The sequence below is a fragment of the Callospermophilus lateralis genome, chromosome 13, assembly GCF_048772815.1.
Source record: "Callospermophilus lateralis isolate mCalLat2 chromosome 13, mCalLat2.hap1, whole genome shotgun sequence".
In the NCBI taxonomy this organism is placed as follows: Eukaryota; Metazoa; Chordata; class Mammalia; order Rodentia; family Sciuridae; genus Callospermophilus; species Callospermophilus lateralis.
The window spans coordinates 94405185-94425241 of record NC_135317.1 but is presented as its reverse complement, the minus strand read 5'-3'; the positions used below and the strand labels follow the sequence as shown (position 1 = coordinate 94425241).

At 44.9% G+C, this 20057-nt stretch overlaps 1 protein-coding gene across 2 annotated transcripts in view; it reads left to right on the top strand.

The window, feature by feature from the left end:
- The window catches only part of C13H1orf21 (chromosome 13 C1orf21 homolog), a 207994-nt gene that overhangs the window by 94004 nt on the left and 93933 nt on the right, over nt 1-20057 (top strand). For both annotated transcript variants that reach the window (XM_076873064.2, XM_076873065.2), the window contains exon 3: nt 17961-18055. In XM_076873064.2, coding sequence (XP_076729179.1) covers nt 17961-18055 — 95 coding nt within the window. The remainder of the gene's footprint in view (nt 1-17960; nt 18056-20057) is intronic.

The following is a 20057-nucleotide window of genomic DNA, read 5'->3' as shown; positions in this document are numbered from 1 at the left end:
CACTTGCTAACTGGCTCGTCTGCCACAGGCATCGTGCCAGGCATCAGGCTACAGTGATGGGTAAATCTGGTCTCTGCCTTTAAGGAACTGATAAAGGGGCGACAGATGGGCATCTCAACACAAAGTGTCCGTATTGTGTGGCGATAATGCAGAAGGGTCTCTTATCCCAGGGACACAGGACCCACAAAGAGGATGATGAAAGTCTCCGCTGAGTCTTAAAAGATGAATAACAAAGGAATGGAGGTGGGGCTGGAGTTTGAGTGAGGCGGAGGGACTGAGAGAACAAAGACTCAGAGGTCCACCATGCTTGTGCCTCTAAAGTATGTCACAGGGAGTCTGGGAACCTTGACCAAACCAGCTGGAAACAGCTCACACTGAGCTTAAAGATTTGGGAATTTTACACTGACTTCCCCCCTCCAAAAACTAAAAAGGGGTCCTAGAGACAGTACAAGAATCGCGTTAGGGATGTGGAAGTTGGTTCAACATTTGGGAAATTCTGGAGTGTAGATCTGGTGCCCATTCCGTCAGTGGTCAGCTTCAACTCAGGTTAGATAATTGTGGACCCTGAAGTAACAATTCCCCAACACAGCCCTGCGTGTGTGCTGACGCTGTATTATTAAATCATGATCTAACCACCCACCCCAGACAGGGTGTGACGATGTGGTAGTCTTCCCTTGTGGGATTAGACGTGACTCCTGCTGTGCGTTGGTGTTCTCCCCAAAGCAGTCATTTGTGGCCCTATGCCTCCTATGTCACATGTGTGTCACATGAGGTGGAATGAGAAACACCAAACCAAGATGCTGGTCACTTCCTCGAGAGGCAGGTAGGCTCTTGCTGCAGGAAAGCTCTCAGAGACTTGGCTCTCTTTTTTAGAGGGTAGGAGGGACCCAGTGGGAGGGGTCCATGGCCTCTCTGTCCCCAGGGGAGAGCTAGAGGAAGGACCACCATCCACCCACCCACTTCCCCCAGCGTTCCTCAGCTGCGAACTGTTTTTCTGGTTTGGAAGTGTATGATCGTAAATTGTCATCACAGTTGGTTTCTGATAACAGCGCTCTTAACAGTGAGGAAAATTGCTTCACGCCGTGAAGGGCGCCCTCAGTAATGGTCCTCCGTCAGGGGCTGTTGATCAGAAGGTTGGAAAGTTTCCCTCGGAATGCCTGTTTATGAACAGATGCTGCGTGCTTGAAGGTGGGGGACACAGAAGAAACAAAACCAGGTGTTCTGTCCTCAGAGAGTTTACTGAGTTTTAAAAGAGAAGACATTTATGCACTGGAAATTGAGACTAGAAAACTGTACCAAAGTGCTATACTGGGCTTCTGTTCCCTTAAAATGTTTACCAGGGTGGTGGTGCTAGGGTCTGATTATTCCACACAAAATTCATATGTTGAGCCAGGCACAGTGGCGCATGCCTGTAATCTCAGTGGCTTGGGAGATCAAGGCAGGAGGATTGCAAGTTCAAAGCCAGCCTTGGCAATGGTAAGGCGCTAAGCAACTCAGTGAGACCCTGACTCTAAATAAAATACAAAATAGGGCTGGGGATGTGGCTCAGTGGTTAAGCACTTCCCTTGGTTTAATCCCTGGTATCCGCCCCCCCACCCGCAAAATCATACGTTGAAATCCTAACTCCCCAATGTGATGGTATTGGGAGGTGACTGGGTCACCAGAGGGAGCCTTCATGAATAGGGCTGGTGCAGCTCTCACTAGAGCTGAACTTGCCACACCCATTGACCTTGGACTTCCAGCCTCCAGAACCTTGAGAAATGGACTTGTGTTGTTTGTAAGCCAGAAGGAGTCGTGGCTTAGTGTTTTGTTACAGCAGCTGAGCTGAGGAAGACAGTGGGCAGTGGGAGAAGTTAGCGCAGGCCTGCTTCGGGAATAGGGAGAGGTTATGAGAAAGAAAGACATTCCCTGCTTGCTACTATTCAGTTAACCGCCGTTGTTTTGTGACCACTGATTGTGAGCTCCTTGAAGACAATGTACATAATTTAATTACACATCCCTGGTGCCTAAACCAGTGCCCAGCACATAGTTGCTCAATAACTAATGAACAGGTCCTGGTTGTAATGACAGCTGTTATTTACTGGGCCATGCACGTTCTAAGGTGAGGGGAGGCTGTGAGGAGGAAGTGGCCTGCCTCAGGGTCCTCGGGTCATGGTGTGCATATCTGCTCGGGAACTTGGCCTTGCCTCCTTTCTAAACCTCAGTGAACATGGTATGCGTTTTTTTCCCCCTTGGCAATACTGGAGAACTGAACCCAGGGACACTTTGCCATTGAGCTGTATGCCTAGTCCTTTTTATTTGATGGAAGCACAAAACCTGAGGTCGCCCATCCTTCCTTCTCTGCCAGGTTGTTGTATCATCACATGCTGATTGATTGAGCTAGTTCTGTGTGGGGTTTCTGGGCACTGGCCTGACTGTGGGCACTGATTACTTAATGCCTTTGGCCCACACCCCTCAGTGCCAACTTCTTGCCATGAATCATCAGATGACAGGGACCTTTGGGGATCTAAAGAAAGAGCACACCCTGTCATCAGCCGTGTTCAACATTGAAAACATGCCCTCATGATGTCACCTCCCTCCTGAGCCAGCTCTTGCTGCTGGAGCCTGGGGAGCTTGAGCCCAAGGAAGGTCCAGGGCACTTCTGATTCAGAGGCTCATGGGCAAGTTTGGCTCTGGGGTTCCTTGGACCAGAGGAAAGCCTTGTTTCATTGCATAAAAATGCAAATAATATTTTAATGCTAAAGGCTTTAATGTTAAATGGAAAAACTGGTTATGAAAGATATATAGAATAATTCCATTTATTAAATGAGAAGGTGTATTCAGTGGATACGTGCGTGAACTTCAGAAGTCACCCGGTGTGTGCTGACCAGGAAAGGTCAGTAAGGATTCCCTCTCCTGGTGCCCCTCACAGTGAGCCTTTGTGCTGCTTCTGCACTTCCAAGATATTCCACATCTCCTTTTCTAAAGGATGGTGTTTTGAGGAATTGCAAACTTAAAAAAAAAAAATCACTGTGGTGAATTTTACTTCTGTGAAGACGAAAATGTGTTATTTATGAGAAAAAATGACATAGAGAAGTTTCCAAACCGTTGTTTGTTTGTTTAATACTTTTTATGTGCCAGGCACTATTTCAAGTGTTTTATTATTTATTAATTCATTAAATCTTCATTACATTTTGCAAAGTAAGTTACAGTTTTACAAATGAGGAACCTGTCAGTTGAGACCCTAAATCTCTATGACTTGCAACCTTATATGCAAGTCCTTTCTTGGCATAAGGTCATTGCCTGTGTAGTTATAAGAACAGCAGTGTAGTTGAGACCCCCGTTTATTAAGAAAAAAAAACTCTGTTCTGCATTTTTATTTGCTTACTGCCCATAATACATGCCCTTGTTTTTGGAACTAATGAACCATTAGGAGTGATTACTGATAGCAAAGTTTCTTTGGTCTGTGCCTCCCAAGGCCACCCTCAATGCCAGAAATCACTGAATGACAGTGAACTTCAGGGTTCTAACTTTGGCTTACACAGTACATTGGTTAAGCAGTTTTGTTTTACTTTACCCGTTTTCAACCCTGTACCCAACAGGTTGCATAAGATCTGAGAACAAGCCGGGTGCCATGGCACACACCTGTAATCCCAGCTACTTGAGAGGCAGAGGCAAGAGGATCTCAACTTGGAGGCCAGCCTCAGCCAATTTAGCAAGACCTTGCCTCAAAATAAAATTAAAAGTACTGGGGGTGGAGCTCAGCAGTAGAGTGCTTGTCTAGAATGTGGGAGGCCCTGGGTTCAATCCCCACAACTGCAAACCAAACAAGTAAAATAAATAAATAAAAATCAGATGGTCAGCCTGGTAAGCCTGAAGCCCATGACTTAGCAGCTGTAGATCTGGGTTGTGTTTGGATTCCGCCAAGGAGGAACTAAGCTGCTGGTGAATGGTGGGATCTTCTGCTTCTCTTTGGGAGTGAAGGTTAAAGTGAGTGATCTGTGCTGAAATGTTAAGTGCTGACATTCAAAGGCTTCACTTCACCTGTGCCCCAGACGCTGGACAGTTCACTCCTCTGTGTGGTCTGTTTCTCCCCAGCCCATGGGGCCCTTAAAAAGACACATATATGATAATGTCATGAGGATTATTTTTAGAAAGATGACATTGGTGGTAGTTTTCAGCTGTTAATAGCTTTGTGGCGCAAAGTTCACGGAGCTGTTGCTTTCTTGTTAATACAACTTATTCCTTGGAAGAACTACAAAGAAGTATCATCAGTGTCTTCTGTGGCTTCAAAAGTTTCTGAGCTATGCTGGGAGTGGTGGCACATTCCTGTAATCCAGTGACTCAGGAGACCAAGGCAAGAGGATTGCAAGTTCAAGGCCAGGCCCAGCAGTTCTGTCTCAAAATAAAAATACAGAGGACTAGTGCTGCAGCTCAGTGGTGAACCCCCGGGTTCAATTCCCAGTATAAAAAATAATAAAAAACAGACAAAACCCCCTAAACTCACAGAAAGCCAAATTCTAAATAAAGATAATAAAGGATATTAAAATAATAATAGTTTTATGACCGTATGTATATTTTTAAAACTATATACATGTATGTAATATATATATATATATGTATATATATGTATGTATGGTCATATATAACTAATAAGGAATATTTAAACTATACATACAAAGAGTCCAATAGTTTTTAAAAGTTGCATAACATTTAGAAAGAAGGGCCATAGCTGGGGAAGGGGCCAGTAGAGAGAGATTAGGGAATGCAGTTTATAGTCCTCTTCCTTACTAGTGATAGTTCATGTTTGAGTTATGATATACATGGATATTTAAATTTTTATTTAGAGTATATTTTCAAAAGCTCATGTGCATACCTATTAAGAATTGAAGGCAAAAGATGAAGGGTGAAATAAAAAGGCCTAGTGTTAAAACAGCACACCTACAAAACTAAAGAATTTCTTCAAGTCGTGAAATAAAGCCACACAGGTACAAAGCTCTATTTAGACTGTGTTTCATTTCCATTTTGAAAACCGCATTCTAGATGAGCTACATTGCATTTGAATTTCCTTCCAGCTACAGATATCCATGCCTCACTGTGTAAATGTCACTGTTGATTTTGATCTGTAACCACAGAAGAAATTGTTGAGTAACATGTACAGTGGGATTTCATTTTTAATGTTACACTAAGCGTTTTTGCATTGACTGAGTCGTCCGTGTAGCATAATTTCCTTTATTAATCTTTCAGTTCTCACTGCCTTCTTTCACCCAAGAAGCATCTCTTCATTTACAGATGCTGAAGATCTCAAGTTTTGAGGGTGGCTTTCCTCTTTTGTTCCTTGCCCTGTTTCCCCAGATGCAGCTGTTAAATAGCAAGAGTTTTCCAACGAAAAACACTGTGCTTTTACTCTGATAGAGGTCTGAAAATCACAGTTATTTATTCAAGAAATATTGAGCCAATACTATAAACTGGCTTTTATTAGGGGATGGGACTTGTCATAAGACCATGATTGTCCTCATTTCACTTACATCCTGGGGGGGGGGGTGAGCTGGCCAAGAGCCAGAGGGTCAGACGGTGTGGCCAGGCAGAGAGAAGGACATGGAGGATAATGGAAAGGGGACAGCTGGTGACAGGATGGCTATTTTAGATTGATCTCTCAGAAAAGGCACACGGGAGGAGTTGGCTTGCCACAGGTACTGGAAGAAGCAGAGAGCCCCAAGAGCACCTGGGAACAGAGTGTTGCTGGGGCGGAGCCAGCTGGGGGTTCCAAGGAGGAAGCTGGACGCTGGAGGCTCTTGTGCCTGGAGAGTTTCTCTGGTGATAAACACAGAGAGGCAGCCAGGGCTCTGGAGGACTCTGGATTCTATTCTAGGAGGGTTTGGAGAGGATGTACCCTGGCTTGACTCTTAATTTAAAGGCTCACTGGGGATGGGGAGGGATCTGTCAACAGGTGCAGTGTTACAGCCACACAGGAGGACTAAGATCTGGTGTTCTGCTGCTCAGCAGGGTGACTGCAGCTAACAATAAGGCCCTGCAGGTTTCAAAATCACAGCGATTTTGAATGTTCTCGCCACAGAGAACTGAAGTGTTTAAAGTGGCAGAAATGCTAACTACCCTGATTCGATCATTACATAGTGTATACCCGTACCCAAACATCTCAGAGTGCCCAATGAATATGTATAATTATGTGTCACTCAGAAATAAAAAAAATAAAAATTTAAAGGTTTACTCTGGTTACTGTGTAGGGAATAAACTGTGGGCAGCAGGAGTGAAGCTGGTGACCAGTTAGAGGCTGGTCCTGTGGTCCCCGCGAGCCATGTGGGGTCTGGACTGGGGGAATTGGTGGAGGTGGTGAACCTGGGTCAGAGCTGGAATTTATTTGGAGAATGGTTCAGTTTGAGAGCATGGCTTTCTCAGCTAGGGATGGGAGAGGTGGGTGGGAGTTTGTACAAAGCTCTCCCTTGGTTTTATGTTCAGAGGCAACTGTGTACTGAGGTTTGCACCACAGGATGTAAAAGCAAAGTCTTGCTCAAGGTGGGCCACAGGGTTGACAGGGTCCAAATTCTGCATATCTGTTTTCTGTCTTGTTCTTTTACCTTCCTGAGGGGTCGTCTGATGCTACCTGGGACATCCAGAGAGGTGCTGATACTGATGCTCTCAGCAGAGAGCCCCGCTGTGCATGGGCCCAGGGCTGGCCCAGGTGCAGGGTGGCTCCTGGTCTCCAGAACCTCCTGGGGCAAGAGGCTATTCAGCTTTTCATCTTATCTCACAGAAATCACTTTCATCCAACCAGAGTTGTGAAAAGGGACTTTCAGACTGGCCTTGTTTGCTCAGTTTGGGGTGTTGGTTGAGGCCAGGGTGTCTTCTCACCTCCCTTCCTGTGGAAGGCTCTTCCTTCCTGGATGTGGAAGCCTCTCATTCCTGCACTCTGGTTCCTCATGGCACTCTGGGCTCCAGTTTCTGCCTTCGAGGACCCACTCTGGCCCTTGGCCCCTGTTCTCTTCACTTCAGACCCATTCTCCCCAGCCTCCTACAACGGGAGAGACCCACGTCTAAAAAAGGCATAGCCTTCTGTGGAGGCGAACCAAGCCCCCGAGGATTCGAGGATTCACTGTGACTCTCTTGTCTTTTCCAGGTTGCATTGCTACCATTTAAGGAAAGAAGTGAGTCCAGCACAGTTCCCCCACTACCACATTCTTCTTAAAGTAGTATGTAATCTTCAGGGTGCTTAGCAAAAGATGCTCTTTTATACCCAGCAGAATGTTACAGAAGTGGGGGGGAAAAATCCCCTGTAGTGAGGTATGGTAAATGCATAAGCTTCCTGTCAGATGCACTCATTTTTTTTTTTTTTTTTTTTTGTAGAAAATTGGACTTTGAAGGTTTGATTGTTTGATTTGCCTTCCCAGATAGTCAGAAGAAGAGGAAAATGATAAATGATAAATGAAGATGAAATTGTGAAAATAGTCAAATGGTCAAACGGAATAGGTAGAAAAGGTAGCAGGTAACAGAGGGGTGATTAGAATGAGGATTCATGGGTCAAGACCAGGCCCACCCATAGAACATCCCCAAAGAAACATCACCCTCTCCAGTTAGTGGATGCTAAGCTAGGTGTGGTGGCACATGCCTATAATCCCTGAGATTTGGGAGGCTGAGACAGGAGGATCACAAATTCAAGGTCAGCCTCAGCAACTTGCAAGAACCTGTCTCAAAATTTAAAAATAAAAAGTTAAAAAGGCTGGGGATGTAGCTCAGTGATAAAGCAGCACGTGGGTTCAACCCTCCAGTACCAAAAGAGAGAGAGATGCTGAAGTCCTTCCAAAGGGAGGATTCAGGGCTGAAAGGAGGAGTGGACAACTGACCATGCTCTGTAGGGGACAGTGGCCATATTTACTGTTTCTGGAAACAGGTGCATGTGGTTGGTGAGGGTTTAAAAGGCTCTGGGCCTGCAAGTCTTCCCCTTCTTGTCTAGAAGACATTTCACTGAGTATGTGCTGCTGTGACCCCCAGAGTGCTCTGTCCGATCCTGCAGGGGCAGTGGGAAGCCTTGTTTACCCACTGGTTTCCTAGGGGGAAGGGCCTCTTTTTACTCCTTCTGTGCAGACTCAGATATAAACCAAGCAAGAGAAACTTCATGTCCAGGTTTCTGCATTATAATTGAAAATCTTTGAACTCTGAGATTTTACCTAACTCAGGCTTTGGGGTACAAGTAACATCTCAGAAGGGTAAACCTCCTCCTGTGAGAAGATGTGCCAAGGTACTGTGGCTATCTTCCAGTCTCTCCCATTGCCTGTTCGTGTAGAATTATGTTGGCCTTTTATTTTGTTATTTTTTATTTCTTTTAAAATTTTTTTCTTTTGTAGTACTGAGGATTGAACCCAAGAGTGCGATACCACTGAGCTACACGCCCCCCCCAGCCCTTTTTATTTTTATTTTTTTTTTAAAGAGAGCTAGAGAGAGAGAATTTTTTAATATTTATTTTTTAGTTATCGGGGGGGCACAACATCTTTGTTTGTATGTGGTGCTGAGGATCGAACCAGGGCGGCACGCATGCCGGGCGAGCGCGAGCATGCTACCGCTTGAGCCACGTCCCCAGCCCCCCCCCCCCTTTTTATTTTTTATTTTGAGACGAGTCTCACTGAATCGCTGAGGCTGGCTCCAACTTACGATCCTCCTGCCTCGACCTCCCCAGCAGCTGGGATCACAGGTGTGTTCCACCAAGCCCTGCTGTAGGGGTCTTTTTAGACTCTGTTGTAGTTTTAGATACCTGATTTAAATCATCTAAAATCTTAGAAATTACAGTTCTGTTGGTTACACACATCTCTTTTGGGGAAGCAGAATTCAGGTTCCAGAATTTCCAGGATTTCTTAATCTGCATTTCAGTAGCTTTCAATAGCTTACAAGTAGACGGTGGGCGGGGGTTCCTAAGGACCCCCTCTCTCTCCATCCGCGCAGGTCCTAGGGCTCTCAGAACCGGGCCTGGCTGGCAACACTCCATGCTTGATCTGAATTTACTTGAATGAATCCCCATTCCCTCTCGCCCAGAGAGAACTATTCAGAGCCGCTACCATCTTCTCCAAACAAATTGAGCAGAATGTGTTACTAAAATAGACTCGCTCAAACCCACCGGGTGCAGCAGAGTGCTCTGAGACGCGCGCTGCTCACCATTAAGCGACCAGGGGGCACGCGCTGCCCGCGCTCCCGCAGGGCATCCTTCCCAAAGAGCTCCTCTCGGTCCCCGTCGGGACACACTTCAGTCTCGGAGGGGAGAATAACTTCGCGAGCCCCACGCACTGGAAATGATCCCTGGTTTTATGCGAACGAAGCTCCTGCGGGAAGAGGCACGGGCCGAGCAGAGCGCGCCCCTCCCCCTCCCCCGCTGCCAGGAGGTCTGCAGCGAAACCGGGTCGTGAGTGTTTTTCCCAAGTAGAGGAACTGCACTGTTTTCCCACAAAGTAGATTTCAGGTGTGTCTTTCCAGTTTGCATCTATGCAACGGTAGTGCTTCTGCCAGGGAAGTACTTGAGCTGAAAAGACCTCCATCCCTTTCTTCCTGCTCTTGGTAATGACATTGCTGCACCGAAATCTTAACAGTTGCATAACCCAGATACAGTCAGGCCCCCCTCTGGAAGCCAGCTTCCGTGCAGAGACATCTTAGAGGAAACCCTGGATACCCTTGGAAAGCTGTTTAAATTTTTTACTGAATAATCTCCAAGAACCCAAAGGGGCATCTCAATTCATGAGCCACAGCGCAGCATTCTGAAATCTACCCTCTGCGAATCTGTCCCTCTCTGCCTTTCTGGTGACTTCTTGTCGGCTTCTCTTTCTTTTGACTGTACCTCAAACACCCTCTCTTCTCTCTAATCTCACCAACTCTCCCTCCAGCCCAGCCTGCTCAGGGTCGCCTGCTTCCAGCCGGCTCTGTTCTTCTCCCCTCATTAGCTCTTCCGGTGACAATCCTGGCTGCTGGTTCTCAGCTCACCTCACCCCTTCCAATCTGCATCACAAAAGCCTGCTGGCCCATCTGGCGGTAGCTCTCCTCTGCAAGGTGGCTGGGGGATGAGGTCCTGGGATGCTAGATGCTGATAATCTTTTCTTTACCAGAAATTCACTGAAGTCAGAACTCAATTAAAGGAATTAAGGCAGATGGGCATTGAGATCATTAAGATGGGCTTCTTCCCCAACACAGGCGAGCACCTGCGTGTGTACACACACATACACACACACACACACACACACACACATCCCTTTACCCAAATGGTTGAATGTTTGAGTGAGCAGGAGCTTCTGAAATGGTTCAATCATTTCTTAATCCTAATCAGCCATCCTGTAGATTCATGACCACTGGTGGGGGTGGGGGTGGGGGGCAGGGGGCACAGTGAAGCACCGACTACAGATGAAGCAGCAGAAATTTATTTCCAGTCCTGGAAAAAGAACTCATGTTTCAGAGCCCCCTGATGACGCCGGAGTTGTATAATTTTATCTACAAAGGAGGGCATGTGAGAAACTGTGCTAGTATCTTCTCATATTTTCTATTACTGCTGTATAGTTTGCCCTAAAAAAGAATACCACTGCTTGCACTGTGTGCTGCATATGTATAGTGTCCTTTATCTGAAATGCTCCAGAGCAGAAGGGTTAGAAGGATTTCAAAATTTGGATTCTTTTGGATTTTGGAATATTTGTAAATGCATATTGAGATGTCCTGGGGATGGGACCCATGTCTAGATGAGAAGTTTACTTATGTTTCACATTCACTTTGTACACGTAGCCTGAGGTAATTTGGTAGCTTCATGCAATATTTTTAATCACTTTGTGCATGAAACAAAATTCCATGGTGTAGAATTTTCCGCTTGTGGTGTAATGTAACTTTCTCTGAAAGTTTTGGATGTGGGATTGTTGGATAAGGGATGCTCGGTCTGTGGTGTGTGTGTGTGTGTGTGTGTGTGTGTGTGTGTGTTTTAAATGCCTGATCTGAAAAGGTTTATCTTTTTATTTTGGTGGGGGGTGAAGGGTGCCGGAGATTGAACTCAGGAACACTCCACTGTTGAGCCACATCCCCAGCCCTACTTTATATTTTATTTTGAGACAGGGTCTCACTGAGTTGCTTAGCACCTTGCTTTTTTGCTGAGGCTGGCTTTGAACTTGCAATCCTCCTGCCTCAGCCTCCTGAGCAGCTGGGATTACAGGCAAGTACCACCACGCCCAGCAAACAAAATCACTGTTTAAGATAGCAAGGTTTTCCACAGACATGGTGCTAGTTACTGTAGAGCAGAGGGACACTTCAGTTTTCTGCTGTTAGGTGCAGCGGTGCTTAGATCACCAGAGAATGGCACTCTCAGTACTGACTTCAGATGGCATGTGGGTCCCTCGCTTAAGTAGGTCAAGAATGACATTTTTCCCCTGGTTAAGGCTCCAGAGATTTGACCAGGGAGGAGATGACGGCTTTCCTGGTGGTATCCATGAAAGTTAGATGCTCTTATTCATATCTCTGTGATTTTTTAAAGTTGCCCTGATCTTTTCTGAATCCATTTACATATTTAATGCCTATACCATGCCCTGAAGAAATTATTCTCTGTGCTTTGTGGTTTTAAACGACAAGGACTGATGTGGTGGTTAAGAGCCTGGGGTTGGACTCAGACCGGCCTGAGCTGGAACCCAGCCCTGCCACTCGGCTGTTAGAGAGCTGGGGCCTTCTGGGAAGCTGAGGCAGCATGAAGATCCCCCATTCAAACTTGTTATCAGGTCAGAAAGATTTCAGACGTGACACTCAGAGTAACAGGAATGAGTTTTTCAACTGAAGGGACAGCAAAAGGGAAAGGGGACACTCTCAAGGGAGACGGTGTGCCTCTCCTACCCTCCAGTTTTATTGGGGATCTCAGAGAAGTTTCTGGAGAGTCCTCTTCACTTTTGACTGACAGCAGGGTGACATCAGATCTTCAAGTCCCCACTACCAGGCTGACCGGTTCTAATGGATTTCTTCCCCATACATTCTTAAATCTTAAATCCATAGATTTTATGGTTAGGAGGAATTATCCTTATCTCCCTGAGTTCCAGCATCTGGTCTGCGAAAAGGGTCACAATGTTACCTTTAGGGTAACATGGGCTCCTCTTGTTGACATTATTTGGGGTCTGCATTTCTTCTGCAGAGAGCAAGTAGTTTGCTGAGGAATGTGACATATCCTGTCCACTGAGGCCAGAGAGGGCAGCAGGTGAATTGCTTCTTGGAAAAGAAAGCATGTGGGGGTCAGCACAGCGGGCCCATTTTATGGACTTACTCCCTTGACCTTGTGTTCCCGCTCTCCGCATCTGTCTGTCCCCTAACCTGGCCACTCTCCCTGTAGCTGTAGTGGGGACTTAGAACGCTGCCTCATGGGAGCCCCGGGGAGGATGGAGCCTACACAGGGGACAGCATGATGCCTGGACAGGTCTTGATCCCCAGTGGGTATCTAGAGCACCCTCACTGCTCTCTGGGGGCAGCCTGCTTCCCCAGTCCCCCTCCCCCAATCTGCTTGGTGACTGGCAGTTATCACTGGACCTTGGATCTGAGTGCGCTTTTCTGAAGGAATCTAGGCTGGCTCTGCATCTGCTTGTGCCTCTGTCAGAGTTTGTCAGAAGATGAATGTTCTGGGGCCCTTAATGACTGGCTAATAGTTCTTTGGTCACTGAATAATGAACCCCAAACGAAAGAAGGAAATATCTTGTCTGGCCTCTGGGTTGATTGAATGATTCAGGAAGGAGGCCTGCGGGTCCAGTCTTAATTATTAAAGGTGCCGTGGTGGGAGGATTTGTCATGTTGGGTCCTTTCTGTGGAAACTCTGAGGCCTAAGGTCCCCCTCTATGCAGCTGAGGGCACTGCTCATCTTATCCTCCCAAAAGCAAGAACAAGGTCCTAAGAATGCGAACAGAACACACCGTCCACAGGCCTGGGCCAGGCTGGCCAGGGTGCGTCCAGAGGAGATGGTCAGGAACCAAGGGCAGAGCCTTAGCCTCTACCAGTGGTCTCAGGACTTGGGCTCTGGCTGAGTCTTGTCACCTGGCTCTTTGGTTGGCCCTGTCCTTGACCTCTCTCTGCACTCTGGACTTCCCTGTGTCTTCCACACTGAGTTGCTTACACTTCCCCATTTGTCACCCTCTCTCCACCTTTGGACTCTCTGTCCCCTTGCTGAGCTGTGCACCAGTCTCCTTCCCAAGCACCCTTGTTCCTCAGTCCCGGGGAACTGAAGTTTGTCACCTCCTCCAAGACTCTCCCTAACCTGACGGAGGTCCCTCCTTTCCACTCCACAGCCACCACCCACTAGTGTGCTTCTCATGGCCAAGGACACTCCCGACTCTACTTGCTTGTTTACCTATGTCCTCCCCTCCCCCGCTGTGAGCACCTTCAGAACAGGACGGCTTCCTTTTCCTAGATACAGCTCCAGGACTGAGCAACTTTGGCATGTAGTAGGTGCTCCATAAATATTGTTGAAGTAAGGAAAGACAGACATTCACTGAATTTTTTTTTGAATTTGGTCAAAAGCAGCAACCCCCAGAGGCTAAAGGTTGGGTGTGCCTGGCCAGCCCAGTGGTGACTCTCCTGCCCTAAAAAGTAGCTGTGGACCCTGGATCCACGCCACCCATGCAACCTCAGTGTCTTCCCTTTTGTTGCATTCCTAGAAGGGCACCAATCAGAGATTGCTAATTCAACAAGAATCATCTTTTAATTGGGCATAAAGGGCAGTGTTGGGTAGCCAGGCGCGGCTCATGCCTGTAATCCCAGTGGCTCAGGAATTTGAGGCAGGAGGGTCATGAGTTCAAAGCCAGCGTCAGCAACCTCAGGTCGCTGAGAAACTCAGTGAGACCCTGTCTCTAAATAACATGCAAAATAGGGCTGGGGGTGTGGTTCAGTGGTGTGGTCCAGTGTCCTTTAGTTCAACCCCTAGTACCAATAAGAAGAAGAAGAAAAAAAAAAAAAAAGACAGTGTGGGAAAAGAGAAGTTTAAGAAAGGGCTTTGGAGACTTGCCTTAGTGGAGTGCTCCAAGAGAGGCGAGGGGAGGGTCCAGGAAAGTTGCAGAATGCAATGGAAACTTACGGAGGGGTCATACAGAGGTTTAGAACTCTGGAAGAAGATTGTTCGACCTCAAAGACACATTTTGCCCCTTTAAGATATTGGCCTAGGCCCAGCATTCCATCCAGGTAAAGAGAAAATGTTTCCTTTCTCCTTCTTTCCCTGTCTGGGTCCCAAGCCCACTTCCTCCCAAGACCTAGTCCAGGGTGATCATTTTCTCATGACATTGCTAGTTCCTTTAAATCCAGAAAACCATCTCTTTTTATGTAGTTTCTGTGCAGAAATGCTTTTCAGAGTGCAGACCCTGCGACTGTTGTAGTTTTTGTTTCCTTTCAGGTGCACTCATTGTTAGAAAATACCACTCTCTTAGTTCCAAGCAGATCTTTGACTTGGTCAAATTCCCATTTCCAAATAGTGTCATTAGTGGGTCCGGAAGGGATTGGCCCTCTGTGTGTTGCCTATCAATGGAGGCTGCAAGAACTCATTGGCTTTGCAGATGGACGATCTGCTCCCAAGTTACCTTTATCGTTAACAGAACTGACTTTAAAAAGAATCAAGTAGAAGGAGATGGGTGCTGGATGTGTGTGAAAATTCCAATCTACTTTGACACCTTCCTACCGTCTTCTTTTGATCAATGACAAATAATCCCAGCCCCCTCCCTGCTATAATACCAGGGTAAAATACTAAAAATATCAGCACTGCATGCTTTTGACCCAGATCTATTTTGACTAGCACAGCCTGTGACTGTTTACATGGAGGGGATGGGAGTCAACCCACTGCTCCTGATGTGCATTTTAATAAGCCACCTGACAAGATCAACAGGAAGAAAAGAAAATCCGAGGGAACAGGTGTGAGGGAGCCGGAGGAAGAGGAACCCTGCCCTCCCCCTCGGACTCAAGTCCCCACGCTGTTAGGCTCCCAGGACCCCCTGGCTGGTAACACTGCCCTCATTGTCCCTGGTGCGGGCTCTGATAAAGGGAGCCTAGAGTTCCCAACGAATTCCCCTGAGCCTCCAACCAGAGGAAACTGGATTTCCATAGCAGTCGCCTGGCTGTCATAACCCCCAGTGCTTCTGAGGAGGGCTGCTCCTGACAGCTGCATCTCCATGGCAATGTGTGACACTTTGTTGACGAGTTGTCTCTTTCCAGATGGACATCTCCATTCCACGCCGCCGGCCGTTGAGAGATCTGACAGATTTTAGTATTTGCTTTGTACAAATTGCGGCTTCTCCGAGGGTCTTTTTGGTTTTAGGCTGTGATGCGTTTTTGTGCAGGGTGTCCTGTGAGCAGGCAGGATGGCTGCTTGTTTTCTCTTTGTGTTCCCCTCACTCTGACAGGGCTGGCCAGCTGGGATTGTTAAGGACATGTTCAAACCTCCCTTCTTTCTCAATTGGACGAGAGTCTGTCTTGAGGTAAAAAGAAGAAAGAAAAAAAAAAAAAAAGCTTGCACTTGGAAGAATGCTACTTTGAAAGTCACATCACCAGGAGCATTTTCCATTTCATCGGAGAAAAATATTAGAAAAATATTAATAGTTCGCTACTTCCAATTCAGTTGTGTTCCCTGGAGGGATAAGAAAATAAAGGTTGAATACTGCCCGGCTACTCAGAGTGCATCCGCACTGAGTTTGTCTTGGCACGTGGGAGAGGACATGCAGAAGCACATAGGTCCTAAAATCCTACCAGTTGAGGGTTTGGGTCTTTTTTTTTTTTAATATTTATTTTTTAGTTTTCGATGGACACAACATCTTTGTTGGTATGTGGTGCTGAGGATCGAACCCGGGCCGCTCGCATGCCAGGCGAGCATGCTATTGCTTGAGCCATATCCCCAGCCCTAAGGGTTTGGGTCTTATAGGCAAAAATAATAGAATCCACTAGAATTATGGTGTGTGTGTGTGTGTGTGTGTATACGCACATCTCTATATATAGACACATACGTATACACTCGACATAAATACAAATATGACATGTGTTTTATGTATCATCTATAACAACATGTTATTTATATTTAAAGTCATTAGAGAGTTGTTAGAAACAACTAAAAATCACAGTTGAATTCAGTTAAATATTTGTAATTATCTCACTGAGTCGTGACTTACAAATATTATGCCCCTGCAAATATTAATACCGCCCCCCCAAACTGAAGTTGGGAGGCCTGTTGTAACTTTCTTTTAACCATTATTTTTATTTCTGTGTAATTGTATCAGAGCCATAATTTGTCACTGTCTTTTCTTTTTAAATTAACAGTTGTTTTTCCAACTCCTGAGTGAATAATCCTTAATTAAATAGATCAGGATTATTAATTTACTTTCACTGTTTTCTGAATCAAAGTTGGAATGTGAAATCCTTTTGTGTTGTAATTGTGCATCAGGATCCACTGATAACACGCTAATGCATTTAGGACTTGGAATTCTTGAAGGACTTAATACTGAATTCTCACACTAGTTTCTCTGCATTCTTTGGAAAGAAGCAGCACCAATATCTATCTTGAATGGTCAGATAGAAAAAACAATTGGTTTAGTCATGAACATGGAGTTCTTATGTGGACATATGCAAATGAATCACCTTCCTAACGATGATAATTTGTGGAAACACTTAACCAGCATAATTGCTTGAAGAAATGTGGCCTTCACAAATGTCTTCAGGGCCAATGTGTTCAGGGGTAACATCAGAAAACCTGAAACTACATTAGAAATTGGCATTAGAAATCCTAACACAAGGCATTATGTAAGAATAAAGTTGTTGTGGCCAAATAATCATAGGCAATAAGAAAATCCATTCCAACTTTTTAAACAAAAGCCCGAACTCTTAGTGATCTATGATAGCTGTCTATCATAGTTAGACATTGCTCCTTACCATATGCTGTGCAGTCGTCAGTGTGTGTGTGATGAAATTTCCTAATGCCTTTCCTTGTGTGAATTTTCCCCCACAAATTGGATTAAAGATGACTCAAAGTCACACCTATTTTTGAACTTAGGATGTTCCAGTCATTTCCTGTTGACGGGAATCTGATGAATATGACATCGCCATTGTCACCAACCCTCTGCTTAGAGAAGTTCATTAGCTGTGGGCTTTCCTGAGTTTGTTCTGTAATGGGTATTGATCTGGGATTGGTGTCCCCTCTCTGGCTAAAGTCTTGGTCCCATCCATTCCTTTCTCTACTTTCTACCCTTAAGTGACAGATCTATGTGATAAATACTGCAGCTTTTCACACATATGACTTTACAGAGATGAAATGAAAGTATATATGTGGGGTGTATTATTTGTTTGTTTTTGTTTTTGTAGTACTATGGATTGAATCCAGGGCCTTACACATGCTAGGCAAGCGCTCTACCACTAAACTACATCCCCAGCCCCGAAGCGTATCAAATGAATAATAAAGAAATGAAGTAATGTTACATGCTCAAATTTAATATAAGGATCATAGAAAGAACATTTCTGATCCCAATTGTTAAGGTCTATTTTGTTCATCATCCCAATTCTTTTGTTTTAAACAATGCTTTAGGTTTTTCCAAAAGAGAAATTAAGGTCCAGATGTACTGCTGAAAATTGCTGCTATAGGCATTTTGGACTAATATTTTCTTGGGGAAAAATAAGAACATTCTCTCGAGTCTTCTTGGAGCTTTGTGTGAGGTGTATGTGTGGGTTTCAAATAGTCCAAATAGACTAACCTGTTTCCACTCACCACTTACTCTCTCTGAAAGGAGCAAGCGGTCAGACTGTCATTGGCTGAGCTTTCCCCAGTCAACAGAGAAGAGTACCTCCTAAAAGGACCGGATCCAAGACCCCGGTTAAGCCTCTTCTAGATTGTTCCAAATGAACCACATATAAAACAGCCGCAGGGGAAAGGGTCTAACAGATTGCGCTACTGGGCTTTTCTGACTGACACTTTTCCATCATTGTGGGAAAAATTACAAGATGTGTTTTCTTTTTTTGGCACTCAGATGAGTATAGGATCAAACCAGTGGAAGAGGTCAAATACATGAAAAATGGGGCAGAAGAGGAGCAGAAAATAGCAGCCAGGAACCAAGAAAACTTGGTAAGAATCGAATTTCTCCTTTGACAATGAATTTTGGTGATACCATTGTAATACGATCCACACTGCATGTTTCACCTGCAACTCACACACTGGCTCCAGGTTTCTTGAAAGCGCTGCGGTTATTTATAGCCTGCCTGGAAGTTGCACCATTACTCCTGTATCCTGTTTGTCTGAATAAGCCCTTCTTTAATCTTGATGGGAGTGCACCCCGGAAAATACAGTGCACTTATTCATGTTTTTAATGTTCTAAATTTAAAGGTGGTGGGGGGGGATGGTGTAGGATTGAGATTCATGGGAGGAGGTTTGGTTCACTTGGGGCTTTTTCTACCCCCCCCCCCCCCTTAACTCTTATCCAGGTCAAAGTGAATGGTAAAGTTTCGGTATTCTGAGCGTGCAATGCCATTGATAAAGTTGCCTTTCAAGGGAAAATGATGTACTTCCAGGGTGGGTCTCCACCCAGGGTCGGTGCTCCCCACTCACAGTGTTAAAGGTATGAGGGTTTTGAGAGAGTTAGCAGGAAATTGTAATGATAGGAAATAGGAAGTTAGGAACTTTTTTTTCCATGTGAATCAATATATACCTTAATATTCCATCTCTATAAAAATATTCAGCTGTCTTATTAGATGATTTCTTAAAAAAAAGTTTACAAATAAATGAGAATCTACATTTATTCAGCAGTATTGGTGCCAAACAGCTTTTATGTATATTTTATTCTTGAATTGTTTTCTTTCATGATTGAGTGAACGTATTTTTGAGAAGCCTTCAATATTGTAAAGTATTTCCACTTCACTTAAACTCCTCTATTATGTGCGGTTTTCATATAATTTTCTGTTATAGCAGAGGGAGTTGGCCAGATAGTAACCAGTGCACAGTGGCTGTTTAAGGTTATCATTTTCCTTGATACTCTAGTGAATATTAGAAGCTATTTATTTTTTCTTTATTCTCTTCTGAATGCATGAACTATAGCCTGAGAACTAAAGTATCAACAAGTAAATATTAGATCTTTTTTTTTTTTTGGCGCTGGAGATTGAACCCAGGGGCACTGAGTCACATCCCTAGCCCTTTTTTGTTTTTTATTTAGAGACAGGGTCTCACTGAGTTGCTAAGTGCCTTGATAAGTTGCTGAAGCTGGCTTTGAACTCTCGATCCACTTGCCTCAGCCTCTGGAGTCACTAGGATTACAGGTGTGCACCACCACGCCCAGCTTGAATATTAGATCTTTTTTAAAAGTGAAAACACTCCTGATAATTAAATGTTGATTCATAAATGTGATTTGGATCTTTTGTGTGTGTGTGTGTGTATGAGAGAGAGAGAGAGAGAGAGAGAGAGAGAGATTTGGATCTTAAAGTATCACTTAGTGACAGAGATTCATGTCTACAATGAGGATATATTTTACCATCAACATTAAAGCCTAGGGAAAGGTAACAGTGATTAAATAGTAGAAATTATTATTATCAGACTTTTTTTTTAAAACTGGAGGTAGAACCCAGGGTTACTTTACCACTAAGCTACATCCCAGTCCTTTTTAATTTTTTTTTTTTAATTTTGAGACAATTTCTTGCTAAATTATTGAAACTCTTGGTAAGTTGCTGAGGCTGCTTCAGCCTCCCAAGTTGCTGGGATTATAGGCGTACATCACTGTACCTGGCCGGGGTCACTCTTACTCATTGTTAAGACCACAGGCTAAGTGTTGCTCTCTGATAGAAACCTCTAGACCTCACCAGCTGTGCTAGTTCTCCTTTAGTCTCCCTGACTATATTTGTGTTTTCCTCTACAGTACTCAACCCAGCTGTTTTGGAATACCTCTGAGTAATTTGCTTAATGTACATTCCTCTTTTAGACGGTAAGCTCATGAGGGTAAAACTGTTTCATTTTGATTTACAGTTAAATGTCCAGCACCTAACAGTGTGTAGCACCTAGTTGTTACTTCATAGTTGCCTAAGACCTCCAGTCACTTTGGCCCTGTGACCACAGTTTCTGTGGCTGGAGGAGATTATGCTGG